The following is an 18,504-nucleotide window of genomic DNA, read 5'->3' as shown; positions in this document are numbered from 1 at the left end:
TTAGGAATTACCTGTTCAGTACGCTCACCTTTGCGAGGGTCCTCCAGATTCTAGAGTCTCAGGATTTTTTTCTATGACTAGACCTTCAAGTTTTTTCTTTCCATGTACCTATCCATCTGAAGCCCATGTGGTACCAGAGGTTTGTGATTGGCATTGCTCATTGTCAGTTTCTAGGTCTTTATTTTAAGTCTAAACTCTCCCTGAGGGTATTACCCAAGATGTTGTAGTGGCAACTCCGCTCAGAAGGGAACAAGTACACTTTTCCCCTTTCTGGGTGAAATGCTCTGAACCAACCAACCATCCAAGCCATACCTGCCATCTCCTGTGCAGACTGGGCTACTCCCTCAAATTAATGAAGTTGAAGGCGACCCCTTCACTAACAATCCAGTTACTCAGATTCCCCCCCCCACCTCCCCCCCCCCCCCCTCCACTCCCCCGAAAAGACTGTTAAATGCATCAATTGGCTGGTCGGGAAGTTCCAGAACGCAGATTCTATGCCAGCCTTAGAGTTAATCTTACTGCTGGGTCTTAAGGCTTCCTGCATTTTCCTGGTAGCAAAGACCGGTCTGTGGATGGTTTCGCCAGTAGCTCCTGAGATCAAGTCAGCTTTCGGTATGACTGACATTTTTAGTGTTTCAGAGTGAAGTTTGTCTTCTGTGGTAGGCCCAATGAGAGAATGGTGGCGAGCAGTTTTGGCAACCCTGGCTAGACAATGCTGTGACCAATGCCTCCTTGAATGGCTGGGGCACTTGCTTGAATGAGTCCCCTACTCCTTCTCTCTGGCACGTTCTGAATGCTCACAAGACCTATTAGGTCTCCCACTATCTTGGTGTTAAATTTAATGTTTCTCCTATGTTCCCTCCCTGTTGCCCAGTGTGTGCTTTGAAACGCAATTTACATGTTGTATAAGCGCCTTACAAATGCGCAATAAATACATTTAATCCTTTGGGGAATCTGCCAATGACTACAGGTAGTATGATTGGTTCTTGTCCAAGGAATATTCCCCCCCAACTCGCTCCTTCCACCACGAGCGGTGCACTGGGGCATGTTTGTGGTGGAGGGGTGCTTTGTTTGCATTCCTAACAGCTCTTGTCATTTTGAAAGTTCTCAGGAGGTTGCAGAGGTTCGGGACCACAATGATATGGACTGTCCTGTATTGCCATAGGCGGACATGCTAGAACCTTCTGTATATAACAATCTGCCCTCCAGACGGTCTTCCCTTGAAGGTGGGGTATTGTCTCCCATTCAAGGAGCCGAGTTTTCCACCCAAATCATGGTGTCTTCCCTCTCCATGCATGGCCGTTGTAAATGCTGAGGTACAAGTTCTGAACATCGAACAAAATCTTGGACTGTCTTCCGTCCAGGAGACCAACTAATAAGGTGATTTACAGCTCTTGGTGCAAGTTCCTCTGCAGGAGGAGTTGCATACACTTTCTTATTCAATGTAATCTGTTCCTTTTTGCTACATTTAGACTGGTAGTTGTGACGAATCATAGGTATTGTAAAAATGTTACATGATGACCTAGTCAAAGGGGATACTAAGTAACCCTTCCAGCACCCTATTGTAGGATAGTGTGTGCTTGGTCTAGAAAGTTACAAGTGTAAGTAAAGTCAATTTCACTTCACTGCTCTTGGAAATAGTAGTTTGTCCAAGTGGGAAGGTATTTAAAGGTTTATAGTGATAATTTCGACAACAAAAATGTTGAAAAAAAAAATGTCGACTTTTTTTTCAATGCATTTATTTTTTGAAATGGGGGGGGTTCCCCCAACCCCTTAATTTTTTTTTCTAATTTTTCCCTTTTTTTTTAACTCCCGAACCCCTAAAATAAATATATAATTTAAAAAAACGAAAGTCGACATTTTTTTTCCGAAATTATGACTGCCCACCGTATTTAAAAGTTTCGGAAATCTGGAAGACTTCCCTGTGCTGCTGCACTGAAGGTGCTGTATGCCACAATGTAAAACGATGCCTATGGAGTTTGTCAGACTCCACAACCAAATGAAACAGTCTAAAGCACAGAAAAATACATGAGTGAAAAAGGTCTTGCTCTCTCCAGGTTAAAAATTAAGTCCTAAAATCTAGCAAATGTGCTGGAGGTCTCTAAGGTAGAGGTCAATTAGCACATTTGAGATTTCTCCCTAACAGGGGGGGCGGCGGTGGTGAAGACACTGCAGTCTAGGAAATGCCAATCAAGGTAAGTAGCAGAGCACCAAGGCTTGGACTCAGAGCTACGAGAGTGGTCTAGGGCTAAATTGAGACCCACACAGAGCTTCAATAATTCGCGTTAGACTGTTAAAACCATAATTTTATTGATCAGTCCTTTTAATATCCCCTAAGCAATGAAACCTCTAGGCAAATATGGGCACACGTACTATAAAACTGATATTAACATTCACGTTTGGGAGAAGTTGGAAAGCATTTGATTTAATAACCAATGTAAAACAGATAATTACTTAGATGCATAAAATTCAGTAGAAACACTTTAGAGCAACCATAAAACAATTCCTTAGCAATTAGCAAGTTCAACCATAAGATGGTTTTGGGCCTTGTGCCCTGAAGGCACAAGTTCAAAATGTATAATTTTGATTATGATTGGACAATGCCAGTGGTTCGGTCTTGCTGTTTAAAAGATGTACATTTCAGCTAAGTAGCTCCCTCTATCCTCCTACACTAGTATAGACCTACAGAATGCTCCTTGATCAGGTTATCACCAACCTAAGTCAGAAAAGCTAGAAGGGAGGGGGGTAATGTATGTATGAGCGTGTATATAAGTTAGGTTTGCAGTGCGCGTTGCACTTGTGCCTGGTTCCATTGGCTCCTTCCTACTGGGTGATGCCCGACACTCGGGAGCTGTGTATTGCTCATGCTGATCTAATTTCAAACTGCTAAATTCTGAGCTTGGTGTTTTGGCGGGGGCCCAAGGGAGGGTCACAAGTGCAGGGGTCACTTTCGGATGCGGGATTTAGTTATGTTTGATTGTGGTGCTTGAATCTTGGTTCTTGGCACCGTCCCCCTGTTGTCGGAGAGCTGTGCTTTATATTCAGAGGTCTTGGCCCCAACAATCTGGGGTATGGCTCCAAGAGTTATCGTTTTATCCTGAATGTCAACTGAAAACTGACACGGGTCCACCTGTGGTAAGGCTGTGTACCATTCAAGCTGGCTATCTAATCATGGGTAGCCACTGGCCACACAATCTGCCCAGCAACAGACAGTCTGGCACACTTGGGCACCAGGATGTGGACTGGGACCAGACCGTCCCAACTCCCACATCTGGCCACACACAGACCACCACTTAGCTCGCGAAAGCAGCAGCTTACCTCCCTAAAGGGCATTTCATATCTGGCAATTCCAGCCCTGAGAAAGCGGGGAGAATGCCAAAGAACAATATTGTCCAAGGACAGGCAAACATATTTTGGCATAGCCATCTTGGGCGTGCTAGCCACTCTTAATACCATTTGCAGTAATTGTAAAAGTGCACCATTAAAGTTCAAAACTTGGTAGGGAAATATCTGCGGCACCAACCCTTCCTGTTCACATTGTATTTGTAACACAAGTTACAAAAGAATAATCTATAAAGATGCTCAGTATTCTAACCATACTTCTGTCGGGGTGATTTTCCCGGGGGCCGGCAGAGCTGTCAGCGGACCTCCGAGGCTGGGGAGGCCCCAACTCCTCTCACGTCAGAGTATGAGACACACTCAAGAGCAAGGTAATAACTGCTGTTAAGAGTAACGGCAGCTATACGCTCAGACCGTATGCATCCGGAGAGGATCTCGTTGTTAGTGGGGCTCGCAGGCCCATTTTACTTCAGTATGATGCGCTACTCGCGTCACCTGGGAAAATCGTCACAAAACCTAACGCCACTTCGGGTTGGTTCCCCGAGTGGTAGGGTTAGTATAGTTACCTATGGAAGGAAATTTTAGTGGATAAGGACGGGTCAGGTGGTACACTTGGGCTGTCCCTAACAGTTGCTACACAGGGACTCTTGGTGATTGGCTAAGGGTAATGGCATCAGTGATGAGCCCCTTGTGTTCTGATTGGTTCTCCTGCGAGCCCCCAAGCCTGGGACCATCGCCGTTCCCAGCTCGCGGTGTACCTGGCGTTTGGCAACAATGTGCAACTATGTTTGTGGCGGACAATGGACAGGTCTTGCTGGTGGCTGATGCCTTTCCCATCGCTGTAGGTTTCCAACTTGTCACTTCGTTGTTGCAGACTGTCCCAGTCGTGGGACCCTGGCGACTTTCTGTCTCGTGAGCTTGGCACCTTGTCAGTTCGGCTTGGTCACGTGTGGAGAGACGAGCATTAGATTTGTATTTCAGCTCTGGGGGGCTTGGCATTGGCAGGTGTAACCTTGGCGCCGGCAGCGCGGCATGTGGGTTGTAACATTTCGGCCTTGGTTGTGGGCTCTCGTTTGAGCTTGGTCTGCATGGTCAGCGCTTTGCTTTTTGTCTTGGGAGGATTTTCGTTTGCAAGGCTCCTGCCTGGGGACTCATGCTTGCGGCCTACTTGGGCCTAGCTTCTGGGTGGTGGTACATAACCCATAACCCATAATATGGAGGTCGCGGGCGACAGTGTCACAAGCGGCATTGGGTATACATGGTGGCGTCTTCATAGGGATAAGTAGCGAGAAAGCATCAGCAAGCATATACACAAGCTCTTCAGGTGTCTTGTGTTTCTGCAGTGCTGTAGAAGGCCTATGTGAAAAATAACGATGCATGTCCGTGGGTATGTCAGTCCGCTACGTCATAGCGCTGAGTATGTTCGTGTGGGTTGGTGTGAGTGACCAGTGTGCATGGTTGCACGTGTGTTGTCTGTTGGTTATGTCATCATAGCAACTCTAACAATGCCGTTCTCCCACTTCAGTCCCCCCCCCCCCCCACCCCCCCTCTGTTCAACTTGTCGACCCCAAAATTATGCGCTCTTATCTCGGCGTACTCTCCATACTTTCGTTATTCCAGCCAGTTGTCCATAGTGGTTGACATCATCTTCAAATGACCAATAAATATAAACGCAGCCACCACCGGGTTTGCAGTAGACCCACTTTCCAACATAGCTCTTCGGGTTCCTTGGGTTCTCTACCTTCACAGATGGTGGGTCTAAGTGTGTTTCTAGTATTTGCTTGCGCAACCTTTCTCGTTCCTTGTCTGCGGCTGGTAGTAAGGCGTGCATGCTGATCATTTAATATGTTTTATGTGCTGTTCTTGCTCTCCATAACCTCATTCCTAAAAGGGCAGCCATAGCCAGTATTATGCACCCAGCTATTATTTTAAGGCCATCCGACAACCATGGCATCCACGACCACAAGTAGGAAAACCAGCTGCCATCTTTCACTCCCTTAGCTGCTGCTTCCATCTTGGAGTGCATCTTGGCAAATTGTGATACTGCCTCAGTAAGGGTGCCATTGTCTGCGTCTTTAGCAGGGATAAATGTGCAACATGATTTTCCAATTTTTGCACAAAATCCTCCTTCCATCGCCGTGAGGAGATCCAGCACATATCTATTTTGCAGCGCTACCATTCGTACTGCCCTCAATTCTTCTTTTATTGCATTAAATCCATTGACGGTTCAGTTTGTCATCATTAGCTCCCATCTTGTTATCTGGATTCATTTTGCATTCGCATATGCCTGCAATCCTGGATGCATTATTGATGAGAAGAACATTGCTGCTCTGCAAAAGTCTGTGTCCTGGTGGAATGTCACTGAGCTGTTTCCGATCTACCCCACAGGTAGTTTCCCATCAGTGGTTCTCCTTGTCTTTTCACGCTTGACAATGTTTGTCGTTATTTTCTGTACCTTCTTCAATCTGATCTTTTCCTCCTTTTATTCCCTTCGTCCATCTTAGGGAAGTTCCCCAGATGGACATCTTTCTGTGGTAGCACTAGGGATGGTACATTTATGTGTACCATTGTGCACAGTCCATTCCAAGATGACTGCAAGCTGTGGTATGCCTGATCTCCGCAGGCCTAATAGTCGTCCATTAAAACCTCTGTACTGGCACCCTCTTCAGTTATCGTCGCTATCCTTTTGCAGTTGCTGTTCCTTCCTAGATGGACGTCTCCGTTGTGTTAACTTAGTGTCGGTGCAGTTAGTGGAAGTATTGCTACTGGGTCTTCGTCCTTCTCCAACCATGTCACCAGTCCAGCTGTTTTTATCCATCCATTGAAACACTTGTCGTTTTCTTCGTCCATTTTCGCCATAGTTGGTTTCATCAGTGTTACCATCTCGCTCCGCAAAACCCGTCTGTCCATCCTTCCTTTGTGTATACTTTCCCATATATTAGGAGTAGTGGTCTTTCCCAGCACCCCATTACTCCTGCAACTTCACTTGCGCGCCATTCACATGCTAGGTAATTCAACTTTACTTCCTTCGTCTCTCCTTTGTCTGGCCCATCCGTCACGTATTGGAACCCTTCTGTTAGATGCCAGTAGTGATTGTACATGTGAAGTGTCTTGATATTTTCATACGGGTATGTCTCTTGTCTTCCACTTTATCATTGCCATTCTCCCTTGAATCGTCCTTTCGTTTGGAACAGGGCCAGGTATATCAGGCATTCTACTGATGTTGCTGGTACTTCAGTAGCCACCAATGTTCTTGAGGCGCTCATGGCGTATGGGATCAATGAGCACACGTAGCAGCTGTCCTTACTTGTCCCCTTACCAATTTTGGACATGTGTTGATACCAAATGTTTGAGACTTGTGCGGAATCTGAGATGTCAACCCCATTATTAACATGTGTTAAGTTTTATCCTTCCCCTGTTTACTCTTGTACTACTTGCACCACCCGACACAGTACCTGTTGCAGCTGTGGTGGTGGGGGGGGGCTTAATTAGTAGGGGGTGCAGCCATGACATGAGAAGCATAGTGTGCCTGCCACAGTGGCAGCAAGTAGACCAGTGATAAACAAGCCTATACATTTTATTACAATATTACCGGCATTTTCCTCTTACCTTTGCTGCGGTCCTGCAGCTTATTATGCTTGGCGATATAGATGCCTGCCTAAATTTCTATAAATAAGCATTTTGTTTTATTCAAGCTCTCCCTATCAAGTAATCGTTTAATGCCCAAACGAAAAGCTGTTCGCACGCTGGTCTCAGCGACCTATCTCTTAGGGCTGGTAAATGTTCGTGGAGATGTGGGAATGATTGCTCTATGGCTATAATGAACGTGTTGTAATACACACGTATTTTTCGCTTCTTTAAATATTTTGGTCTTTATAACGTATACAAATTGGTGTGATAGTGCTTCAGGTGTCGTCTGTGGGCAGCATTTACTCTTGGGCAAAATGCAACGTAAGTTACTTCACCTTTCTTTATACATGAACAGTTGTACGCGGTACCTGCATGTGCGAGACAAAGAGAACATGCATGTGTCTACAAGTGTGGTGCAATATGACAGTTTGTTGGGCAATGTCCTTTATTTGGGTAGTGGCAGGGGCGGGGCTGGCCAGGGCAGTGTTTTGTTTGTTCTGAGATCTCGTGACCATGGGGTGGGCTATGGGCGATTGTCCATTTGAGTCCTTAGGGGTGTCTGTAGTTTGGGAGGGGTCAGGGGATGTGTAGCCGTTGTCTTTCGTTGCTGCTGCGTTGGCCCTTTCGTCCACGCAAGGGTGTCTGATCTTTGTAGGGCTTGACGTCGTGCAGATGATTCCAGACGTGCTTATATCAACTTTATTGCTCTAGGAGCTACTGTTTCCACCTGGTGGGGCCTGGTAAATTGGGGGGGCTGTTCCACCGGCGATTAAAGTTGTGGAGGAGGACGTGGTCCCCCTCCTGTCCACTGTGATGGTGGTTCCTGTTCCTCGTCTGTTTCTTCTTGTTGGGTGTTTTTCGACCCGCTCCACGTCCGCTCGAGCTCTTGAGAGATAAAGGCGACACTAGTAATCAAGGAAGACGCATACTCGTACATTTCATCACCAAAAACATTTGCAGAGGAATGGTAATCTGTCATGGCCCTTGATGGTGGTGTTAGTGGAAGGTGCATCTGACATCCAGTCACCACCTTGTGGGGTGTGAGGTGGTGAACTGACCCTGGCCTATTCCTTAATACAAACAGGGCCAAGGGGAGGCAGTACAACCAGCTTTTCTTAGTTGTCGGCTGAATCTTTGCAATTTCTTCTTTTAGGAGACTGTTCAGGTGTTCACAAACACCATTAGCTTGTGGGTGGTATGCACATGAAAATTTGTGTTTGATGCCAAGGAGTGTAGTTATGTGTTGGAACATTTAATTGGCAAAGTGTGGGCCATTGTCTGATTGCAGCACCTCACAAACCCCCTACCTCGGGAACACCTCCCTCACCAGGAACTTTGCTGACTGCGTCTGCATGAGAGCAGGGTCCAGCCTCGATCCACCTTGAAAATGGGTATACTACCACAATCCTGTTTCTGTGTTTGATCAATGTGTAGGTACAGAAAGGGTCCTCTGGCCGGGGTATAGTAGCTTTGATCACTTGCAGCGTGTGACCGGCCGTAAACTGTTGATAGGTTAGGCAATTGCTGATAAAGTTTGCAACGTGTGAATTTAGCTCGGGGCAGAACAGGCCTCTTTTATCCGTGCTGCAATCGCTTCCTTTCCTGTGTGTGGGGTGGTGTAGCTGAGCCAGGGCTGTTTTCAATAGGGCTAAGGGCATCACTACCTTTCCTGTATTCTGATGCCATAATGCATCTGTTTCTGCCATGGGTGCTGCTGCCTCAAATCCATAATTTGAGTTTCAGGGATGTGTACCCATCCTTCATTAGCATTTGTCTTGCCCCTGTCCTCCCCTTATCTTTTTGTTTTTCTGGGAGGGTCCAGATCTCGACAAAGTACGCACCGTATTTGGCATGTGCGTCTGCTGTTTCGTTACCTTTTGAGATAGGGTCATCCCCCGTTAGTGTGGGCCTGACACTTCACCAGGGCTATTTCTTTAGGGTCATCAATTACTTCAATCAGTTCAGCAAGTAGGAGGGCATGTTGTATTGGGGTACCATCTGCTCTTCTGAACCCCTTTGTTGCCATTTTATTAGCCCTGAGTGTACTGTTGATGTGACGTATGCGCTGTCACAGTATATTGTCACCCTTTTGTCATTTTTCTTTTAGTCCTAAAATTAGGGCCACTAGTTCTGCTGCTTAGGCTGAGTAATGTTGTGGTAGTTGAACACTTTTTACTGGTACATACATCCAATCTTCTGTCAAACGAACCACTGCTGCTCCTGTCCGCCTTACCCCATCACTCTGGTCAATTGTAGAGGACCATCAATGTACATTATCTCTCCCCCCTCTAGGCCATTTTCCTCAACTTTTCTTGCATTGGAGTAAATTTCAATGGCCTGTGTGCAATCGTGAGCGTAGTTGCCATCTTCAACTACCTCTGCTATGAACCTTGCTGGGTTTACATTACTGCATCTTGCAATCGTTAATTCTGGTCTGGATAAAATTATCTCATAGCCTGACGCACCCTCTGTGGTCAATGTTGATTTGTGCTTGTTCAGTATTGCAAAGAGGGCATGTTCCACGAACAGTGTGGTGGGGCGCCCCATTGTTATGGATGATTTTTCCACAGCAAAAGCTGCGGCGGCCAGGCTCTGTTCGCAAGGGAAGTGACCTAACATTACAGGGTCCAAGTGTCCGCTGTAAAATGCTACAGGCTTGTGTCCTATGCTTGTTTCTGTGTCAGTACTGCCTTCATTACTGCTGATTTGCAATGTGAGAAGATGAAAAATTGATGTTCATAGTTTGGAGTGGCCAGTGCTGTTGATGGCGTGTTTTAATTCGTCAAATGCCTTTTATTTCTCTTGTCCATCCCAACTTCTTATCCCCCTTCTGTGCTTCTCTGAGGGCCTCGAGCAGGGGTCCTATGTATGAGCTGTAGTCAAAAACCCACGCCCTGCAGTAGTTGCATAGGCCCAGAAACTGCTGTAGTTCTCTCTCTGTGGTTGTGGTGTGTTTGTAATGGCTTGTTCCCTTTGTGGTGCAATGTTCCTTCCATGTTGTGAAATAAGCTAACCAATGTAGAGCACCTGTTCTTGGCAGTACTCTAACTTCTTTGTCTACCTTGTACCCCTTCTCAGCTAACACTGTGAGCCTCTTCACGGAGTCCTTCCTATACCTCTCCTCTGTGGTGCTGCATATTATGTCATCCATGTATTGCAGCACCGTGCTCCATCTCAATGTTGCCCAAATCCATTTCTATCACTGTTAAAGATGGATGGTGACTCACAGTACCCTTCCGGCAGCCTTGTGTGTTTCCATTTTGTGTTGCGGTATGTGAAGCTTGTCGGGTCTTGTGAGTCAGTGTGCAGAGGTATTGAAAAGAATGCATTTTTGAGGTCAATCCCGGTGAACCGTGATGCCTCTGCTGGTATTCCATAGTATGGTGGCTTGGTTAGCTGCTCTGGGGTACTCTGCTTCTACAATGTAGTTCAAAGGTCTCAGGATAAAACGCCAAGACTCTCCTTTTGCTTTTCGCACCGGGTACCCAGCAGTATTGCATGATGACTCTGATGGTACTAATATACCATTGTTTATTAGGGCTGTTATTGTTTCATATATGCCCTCATCTGCCTCTTTTGATAGTGGGTATTGCTTTACTCTTGGTAACATTGCTCCTTTTTTTTCAGTTTTATTTTTACTCCTCCAATGCTTTTGATGCAGCCAACGTCATACCGACTAGTGGTCCACAGAGATGTTGGTACTGCTGCCATGTCTCCCTTGTAAAATGGCACTGGTGTAGGGGCGGGTGCCTCTAGTGCCATTGCCATCTTTAGTGCCACCTGCTTGTACTTTACTTTCAATGCTCATCCCAAACATCTTTCCCTCTCCATTATCGTCTGAGTAGAGCTCCTCATCAGATACCTGTGTAAGCCTGCACCCCTCTGCCAGTGCTATTACTGCTCTCCAGGCCCTCCCCATCCTGGGCATGTACTGCGATGTAGTCTGCATTTGCCATAATGCTCTCGATGCTTACTGAAATCTTTTTCCTCTCCTTTTCACTTGCTGGTGTTTCTGGTCTGAATAGGTAAGCCGCTGTCCTCCAAATTTTGCTCTCCATTCCAGGCAACCATGCTATTGCCAGGTCTGTCCTGTATTGGAAGATGTCTCCATCTACTGGCTCAGCCCAGGCCACTGTTTGGCCACAATAGGCCTGCAATATTTGTGCTGTGAGCCTGGTGTAGAACAAATTATGCCCTTCTCCGTGAAGGAGATGGTCATATTCAATCTGCTCATAATCTCTTCCAAGTATGTTTACTGGTGACTGCTTTGAATGCAGAAGTGGAAGAGACATGTCGTGATCTCCTACAGATAAGGAGATGTTATCAGTGAAGGGAACCAACCCCCTAACCCCAGAAAATCCTCGAGTGTTCATAGCTTCACCTGACAGTTTAAACTTCCCCTCCCTTATGCAAGACCTATTGGCCCCGGTGTCAAGTAGGAAGGACATTTTTGTCACCTTTTGCCACCCCTATGCGTGGTTCCTCCGCAGGATTAGGTGTTAATGATTTGTGGGCTGTCACTAAGGTGGGTATAGTGACTGACCGCTTCCCGTGTAAGGGTTGTGACCCAATATCACCTTCCCCTAGCTGTGTCTGCTGTATAAGTGCATCAGTTGTTGATACTGCATTGTCCTGTATTTGTGTGAGCTGCTGTACCGCTTGCACTTGATGTTGTGTGGCTATTGCCTGTTGCTGTGGTTGTGTTTGTACCTGTGGTGGTGCCTGCGGTACCTGTTGTATTTGTGGTTGTATGTAGGCTGGTGTTTGTAGCTGGGGTTGTTGCAGTGGTGCTTGTTGTTGTGGTAGGCATTGGTGTTCCTTGCTGTTGGTGAAATTTCTGTTCCCCCATAGGCCCTTGCTGCCCTTGTTCCTCCAAGGCCACTTGACGGGGGGAGGGAGGGGGGGTCTCATCCTGCAAGTGCGTGACATGTCATGTGTCCCACCATTCCACATATCCAACATACTGGTGGTTCTCGGGCCTGCCATGGGAAACCCCCTGTTTTGTCTTGGTATCCCATCTGTCCATTTGGGTTGTAGCCCCGGAACCCTCCCCCTTGTTGTTGTTGTGCAGGCGGCCCATAACCCCTCCCACTCATCTGACCGCCCCTCCCCCTGTAGTTACTAAAATATCCATTTCCCATCTGCATATACCCTCCTCCAGTATGTCGTGTATGGTGGGGGCGGGGGCATCTGCTGTTTGTGCTGGCTGCTGTAATTGTGCAACCTGCTGTTGTGTCTTGGGCAATCGTGACCTGCGTGGGGGCGGTGTTGTGATTAGTGCTCCTTCCATGGTAAACTTTGATAGCTTCTTGTGTACCAATTTTGCCTCCTATGCCTTCCTATCTTCCTCCTTTTTGTTTCATCTTTTCCTGCCACATCCTGCAGTGGTGTACTATGGCTAGTTGTATTTCTGGCCAGGCCTTAACTTCCATCCCCACTATTTTCTTCAGTGCCTTTGTACTTGCTCCGGGAGCCCTTGTATTAGTATATGGTAGAAAATTGCTAGTGTTTTATCCCACGGTTCCCGTGTTTCCAAGCGCCACTTCTCCTGGATGTATTCAACAGGATCTTCATTCTCACTCATCTTGCGTGACGTTATTGCTCCTATGTCTGACGTGTCTGGGTACTGGACCCTCAATGCCTGCCACAGCGCATGTCTGCAGGGGGAAAATGGAGCTGCTTCATGTGACGTGTCTGTTATTATGACCCCTGGGAAGCCCGCCCTTTTTGTGGGGGGTGCTTGGGCTGTGGTTACTCTAGGCCATGGTCTGGATGAGACTGGGGGGAGGGTACTATCCCATTCTCCCACTTCACTTTTGAAATCCATAGAAAGATAGTCTCTCAGCACTGATAGTCTTATGAGCTGATCAATCTCACCATTAAAATGAGCACTCAGCAAGGAATGAAGTAAAGCAGAAGGCTTTACCTGCCTCCAAAAAGTCAGTACAGGAGTCAAAACAAAGCAATGAGAAAAGGGTGTCCCATGGAAGTGTATGGGAGATGCTGAAGCTAACCAAATAAAACTACTAAAACAACATGGGTTAGCTCAAATTATAGAGATGATAAAGCCTTTACTAGGGAGGAAAAAGCTTTTTGGTGTCAATTTAATTTCTAAAGTGATACACCTTCCAACTCTTAACTGAATACCTTTGTTACTTCGCAGGGATGTCTTTGTCGTAGGGAATGGTGAAACTGATGATGTGCAGGACATGCCAGATGATCCTCTTAATGAAGAATTGCTTGTGGAGGACATTGAAACAATGGAGAACATCCCAGAGAGGAAAGGGTTTGGCAGAATGAAGCTCCTGCAGTTTTCTGAGAATCACCGTCCTGCGTACTGGGGCACATGGAATAAGGAGAGTGGTGTAATCCATCCCAGAAAGCCTTGGCTCAAAGATGAGGTAAATTATTTTTCCACCAAAGGCATTGTGCTGTGGCTGTTTTTCATGACTTTGTTTGATTTGGCTGAATTCTATTGGGTCACTGAAAACGTGCATAGATTGCATTACATCTCCACTACATTTGGGGGCATAGTAGCATTTCTTTGCCTCTTCTGTTACAAGAACTTAACTTCTAAAAAGTAGAACTGTTTCAGCACGTTTTGAGTTAAGGGCACACATTGCCATTGAGCATGCTTCAACGATTTGTTTTTTAGGAAAAATTCACGTTTACTGACTTTTTTTTTACTGAAGAAATGGATGTGCTGAATTATGTTAAAGCATTCCACGCCAATCTGTTAAAGAGGCAGTTGAATTGAGCATTGCTGTTTGTTTTTGCAGAAGATTCTGGATTACGAGCTAGACAGCGATGAGGAGTGGGAAGAGGAGGAACCCGGGGAGTCGCTCTCTCACAGTGAAGGGGTAAGTTGTGATGCACGAGGTGAGCATCGATTTCTACAAAGGGCCGTAGTTTTTCTTCCTATTTTTATTTATTTTAACTGGGGAATGGATAGGAGTAGGCTGGCTAGTCTGTTCTTGATTTGCCTCATGAGTTCTGGATCTGTATGGGATCCTTAGCACTCACTGTCTGGGTCTAGCCCTCCTAATACTGTGAGGCTGTCCAACAATGGGGAAGGTCTTACAGTTTCAGAACTGCAAATGTCCCTCCCATTTCACTTTGGGGGACTTTTTGGAGGGTGCCTGAGGACTTTGGTCTGGGAGAGGTAGAAGGAGCTTTACAAGGCCATCCTAATTAAGGCTCTGCTCGAAGGCAGAGGTCTGGGGCTGACATTTGGGGGGGTCCAGCCCAGAGAAGCGGGTTCAGAGCAAGGTTAGTGCTGCACTCCATCTACTGTACCAGACCGCAAACACCAAGGATCCAGCAAAAAGAGTGGATACTGGCCCTTGGACCTAGAAAGCCAGTTTCATTCTGTATTGAGAGGGCTGGTGTGGAATGGGGTGTATTTTTGGTTAGTCGTGTGGGTTCAGGACTCTATAAAGCATGCCATTAGTTTATTAAACCATGGCTGGAACTATTGTAATCACTAAGAATGACTCATGTTAAATCTGCTGTCTCCCAGAAAGGCACTAGATGGCATGGGGCCAGTTTTCATTCTAACCTTTTGGGGAAGAGTCTAAGACCATTCTTTGGTCCTTTTTGTTTCGATCAGGGGTAGGATTTACATAGGTTAATTTCAATCTGCCTTTGGTTATTTTGAAACCTTTTTAAAGGCATTCTGTACACACATTTTAATACTATGGGACTTGGCCTCATTTCAAATCGAGGGACAGTGTCTTATAATACAAAGTCTGGGCAATAGTGTCTAACAAAGCAGGGCACAACAGCTCTGTTCTCACATAGGCCATGGTTTTATTTGAAACACAATGGAGAAATATTGCACTATTAGAGGGCCTATGTTGGATGTAGCCTTTCATGATCAAAAAGCTTTAGATTCAGTCTGTATGGAGACTGTGGAAGAAAATGGGAGCCTCAAAAGGTTCCTTTGTGTTTATTGGAACTAATAAAAAGGTGCTAAATGAATACTCGTGCTTTCCTCAAGTGCTCTGAAGCTGGGAGGTTATCAACCAATTTTATTACAAACAAGGGTGTCAATCAAGGCTGCTTTCCAGCACCTATTTGTTCTGCTACTCTTAGCAGATTTTATTCCAATAGCCGGTGATTATAAAGAATTCCACCCCAGGACTGGGAAATAGTTCCTTCAGATCTCGTGTATGCTTCAGCCCTACTTGATTTAATAATTTTAGAACTCCTAATCTAAAACTGAACATAAAACAAATTATGGTTTTTGGGAAGGGCAGAAACAATTTGTGCAGTCTAAATGGTGTGACCATCTAGGTAGTTGCCTATTGCTATTTAGGATTACTGTTTGTGAAACATTTGAAATGGTTAAGTCATATAGACATGATGGCACAGAAAGCTCTGATAGGGATGGAAGGCCTTACACGATTCTATCAAATTTGGCTGACATATCCTAAGCAAGTGCCTAAATCTTTATAAAATTAAGGTTGGGACAGCGCTATTATACGGAAGCAGGGTCTGTGGTAGTCTACACTAAACCAGCTGTTATACAGACTTATAGTTTAAATAAAGCTTATTGGGCGTCCACCAGGCACCCCAAATAGTGATTTACATTTAAAAAAAATGTCTTGATTAGAAACTCCGGCAAGAATAAGATGTGGGGCTTTTTTCATGAAGATTGAGATTGCTGCTGAGAACTGTCGAGTGTTATGACACGGACAGTGTTCACATTTCTAGTCTGTTTATTAAATGATCAGAAAAGGCCCAACTGTTACTATTGGTAGGTGGGCGTTCCCTGCCTATATAATTAACGTGCTTGTCCATTGTCAGTTAGGCAAGACCGTATGCAGTACCCTTTGGGTGCACTACAACAACCCTGACCTCCTGGCAATAGGAAGCCACCTTTTGGCATAAGTCTGTACTACACAGGTTGGTAGCGTGTTGGGCAGCAAGGCTTATCTCAAGATGGGTCAATATGAGCTGTAGGGATTTAGAGATTCACAGTGACTAGTAGTCAAACACTTACACACAAGGTTTCTTGAATAAACAATTATTAATTTGTCAGTTAGAATAAGCATTCTTCAGAAGGGGGCAATATAAAAGCAACACACATACACTTAAAAACTACACACTTTGTTTCTAACTCAGTAAAGACCCTTTTGGGATGGCCCACAGTCGCAACCTACACCCTCAGGTGACTTCAATAGCTAGGTTACTGGGGACATTAATATCTTACTGTTTGCATTTAGAATACTCTTAGAACTTGGTCAAAGGAAAAGGTTATCACAAATATTCTTAAGCGGACAAATACTTTTGGATCCCCTAAGCAGTGTCTTTCCATAGGCAATGGGCAAAAGTCGTATATGGGCTGAACCACTTCTGGTAGGTAAGTAGAAAAGTCTTGGCACAATGTTTTTTTTTTTTATACGTTTTTGAAGAAAAGAAGAATCAATGTAGGGCCACAAGCTGTTTAGGCTTGTGAGGAGTAGAAGATGCAAGCAACTCTACAACAAGAGGCAAGTTCTCTGACTTTACAGTACCTTTGTATTGAAGAAAAAGTGCAGCAGTTGACTCTTGTTCCTGTGCAGACCTCATTGTTCCTGGGCCTCAGTCGTGGGCACAAGAGGGGGGGACTTCTGGGGACTCCTGCACTGCAATGGGACTTTCACCACTCGTAACCGGCAATCTTTCAAACAAGTGGCACTTCATTGTTTCAGCTCCTCGCGACTACCGCAAATGGCAACACTGCAGTTTCTGGCTGTCGAGATGGACATTCCTTTCTTCTGGGGTCCTGCACTCTGTCGAGGGAGCTTCCTTTCTTCTGGGGTCCTGCACTCTGTCGAGGGAGCTCGGCCTCAGTCAGGCCTGCTTCTTGGGACTCCGGAGGATCTTCCTGGAGCTCTTGGCCAACTTGAAAGCAATGCACACAAACTGGTGTTCCTCTCCCTAGCTATTCGGCTTCCAGCACCAACTCTGTGGAAATACAACCAGATCTGAGAGAATTTCCAAGTGGCTTACTTTGGAGTGGATTGGTCCTACCAACTTAAAGGGAGAAGTCGTCCTTGCAGGGGCTTCTGTCGATATGAATTTGTAGTTTCAGCACAGCAGCAGGACTTCACCGGGCAAAACGGTCCAAGAGTTGTAGCAGGCGTCCTCTTCAAGTTCTTCTTCCGTTCCTTCGTCCAGTGGTCGACTCTGCCTTCCAAGCAAAAAGCTTTGCCTTTTATTCAGGTCTCTCCCATTCATTCCAGCCTAGCTGTCGGTCACCCAGCAGGGTGGCTGTCCTTTTCGGACAGTCAGCCGGCCAATCGCTACAGAGTGCATTTGGGGCTCCTAGGAGACTATAAGCACAGGGAGTTTAGGGCACCCTGGAGCCAGATGCGGGCTTCACTCGTGAATTCCGCCAAAGCGAACTGAGGGACCAAACCTGGTTTGAGGCGCAGAGTAAATCTCGAAGGACCTTTTCACAAAGAAATGGCAAAAAAAGACCGGACCATTTTGACAAATTGCACCTTTGGGTGCTTTACTGCAACTGCGAACGCAGCCTGCGGTAAATGCACACCACGGTGGTTAAAAGTAAACCACTGCCACCAGTCATTCACTGAGGAAATGGTAACGTATAATTGTTAGATGAGAAGCTAGACAAAGGGGATACTAAGTAACCCCTCCAGCATCCCTATTATACGATGGTGTGTGCTGGGTCTAGAAAGTTACAAATGTTAGTAGTCAATTTCACTTTACTGCTCTTGGAAACAGTAGTTTATCCAAATTTGAAAGACTTCCCTGTGCCACTGCACTGCTGTGTGACGCAATGTAAAAGATGATGCCTATAGAGTTTGTCAGACTCCACAACCAAAAGAAACAATGTACAAAATAAATCACATTTAAAATACATGAGTGTGGAAAAAGGGTCTTGCTCTCTCCAGGTTAAAACAATCCACTCCTCAAAATCAAGCAAAGTTGCTGGGGGTCTCTACGGTGGAGGGAATTGGCACATTTCTGAGAATTCTCCCTAATAGTCAGGAAGGCCTAAAAGTAATCCTAACTGACCCTTCCACTATTTTAACAAAAATAAGGTCAAAAAAATGTTTCCATTCTCCCAATTTTTGCGCAGGATTTTGTCCTTGGCTACAACCACATTAGGTTAATTTCAAATGGTCTTTTTCACCTGCTGTATAAGTTATTGTAGCTTTTATGCCTTCTGTGGCGTTTGCCTCCTTTTGTTATTGTTTTCCAGGAACCGCTTTTGTCATCTTTTCTTCCACATTGAAGCCAATGGAGCTATGTCTGACTAGGGGAGGCATGGGAACATCTTTGAAAGCCAACCACCAGCCGGGGCGCTGCATTTTGTATGATCAGAAACCTCTGAAGTTAGTATTTGGGCTGGTCCAGCAGTGTGGCATTGTAATAATCAAAGATATCCGTGACTGCACGGGCAACCGCTGGTCCTTCAAGTTGGTAGGGATTAGTAGCATCAGTTGTTTCAGGGTTCTTAGCTTAATGAACCCAGAGCTACACCTGCCACTAATCTATAGGTCAGGAGAAAGGGTGGCAGAG

At 45.7% G+C, this 18,504-nt stretch overlaps 1 protein-coding gene across 1 annotated transcript in view; it reads left to right on the top strand.

Annotated features, from left to right (window-relative positions):
• The window catches only part of CHAF1A (chromatin assembly factor 1 subunit A), a 616,874-nt gene that overhangs the window by 290,528 nt on the left and 307,842 nt on the right, over positions 1–18,504 (top strand). The window contains exons 9-10 of the mRNA XM_069649371.1: positions 13,133–13,370; positions 13,749–13,829. Coding sequence (XP_069505472.1) covers positions 13,133–13,370; positions 13,749–13,829 — 319 coding nt within the window. The remainder of the gene's footprint in view (positions 1–13,132; positions 13,371–13,748; positions 13,830–18,504) is intronic.

The sequence above is a fragment of the Ambystoma mexicanum genome, chromosome 1p, assembly GCF_040938575.1.
Source record: "Ambystoma mexicanum isolate Mex_15411 chromosome 1p, UKY_AmexF1_1, whole genome shotgun sequence".
NCBI lineage: Eukaryota > Metazoa > Chordata > Amphibia > Caudata > Ambystomatidae > Ambystoma > Ambystoma mexicanum.
The sequence above is the reverse complement of the archived record's forward strand: the minus strand, read 5'-3'. Positions and strand labels throughout refer to the sequence as shown.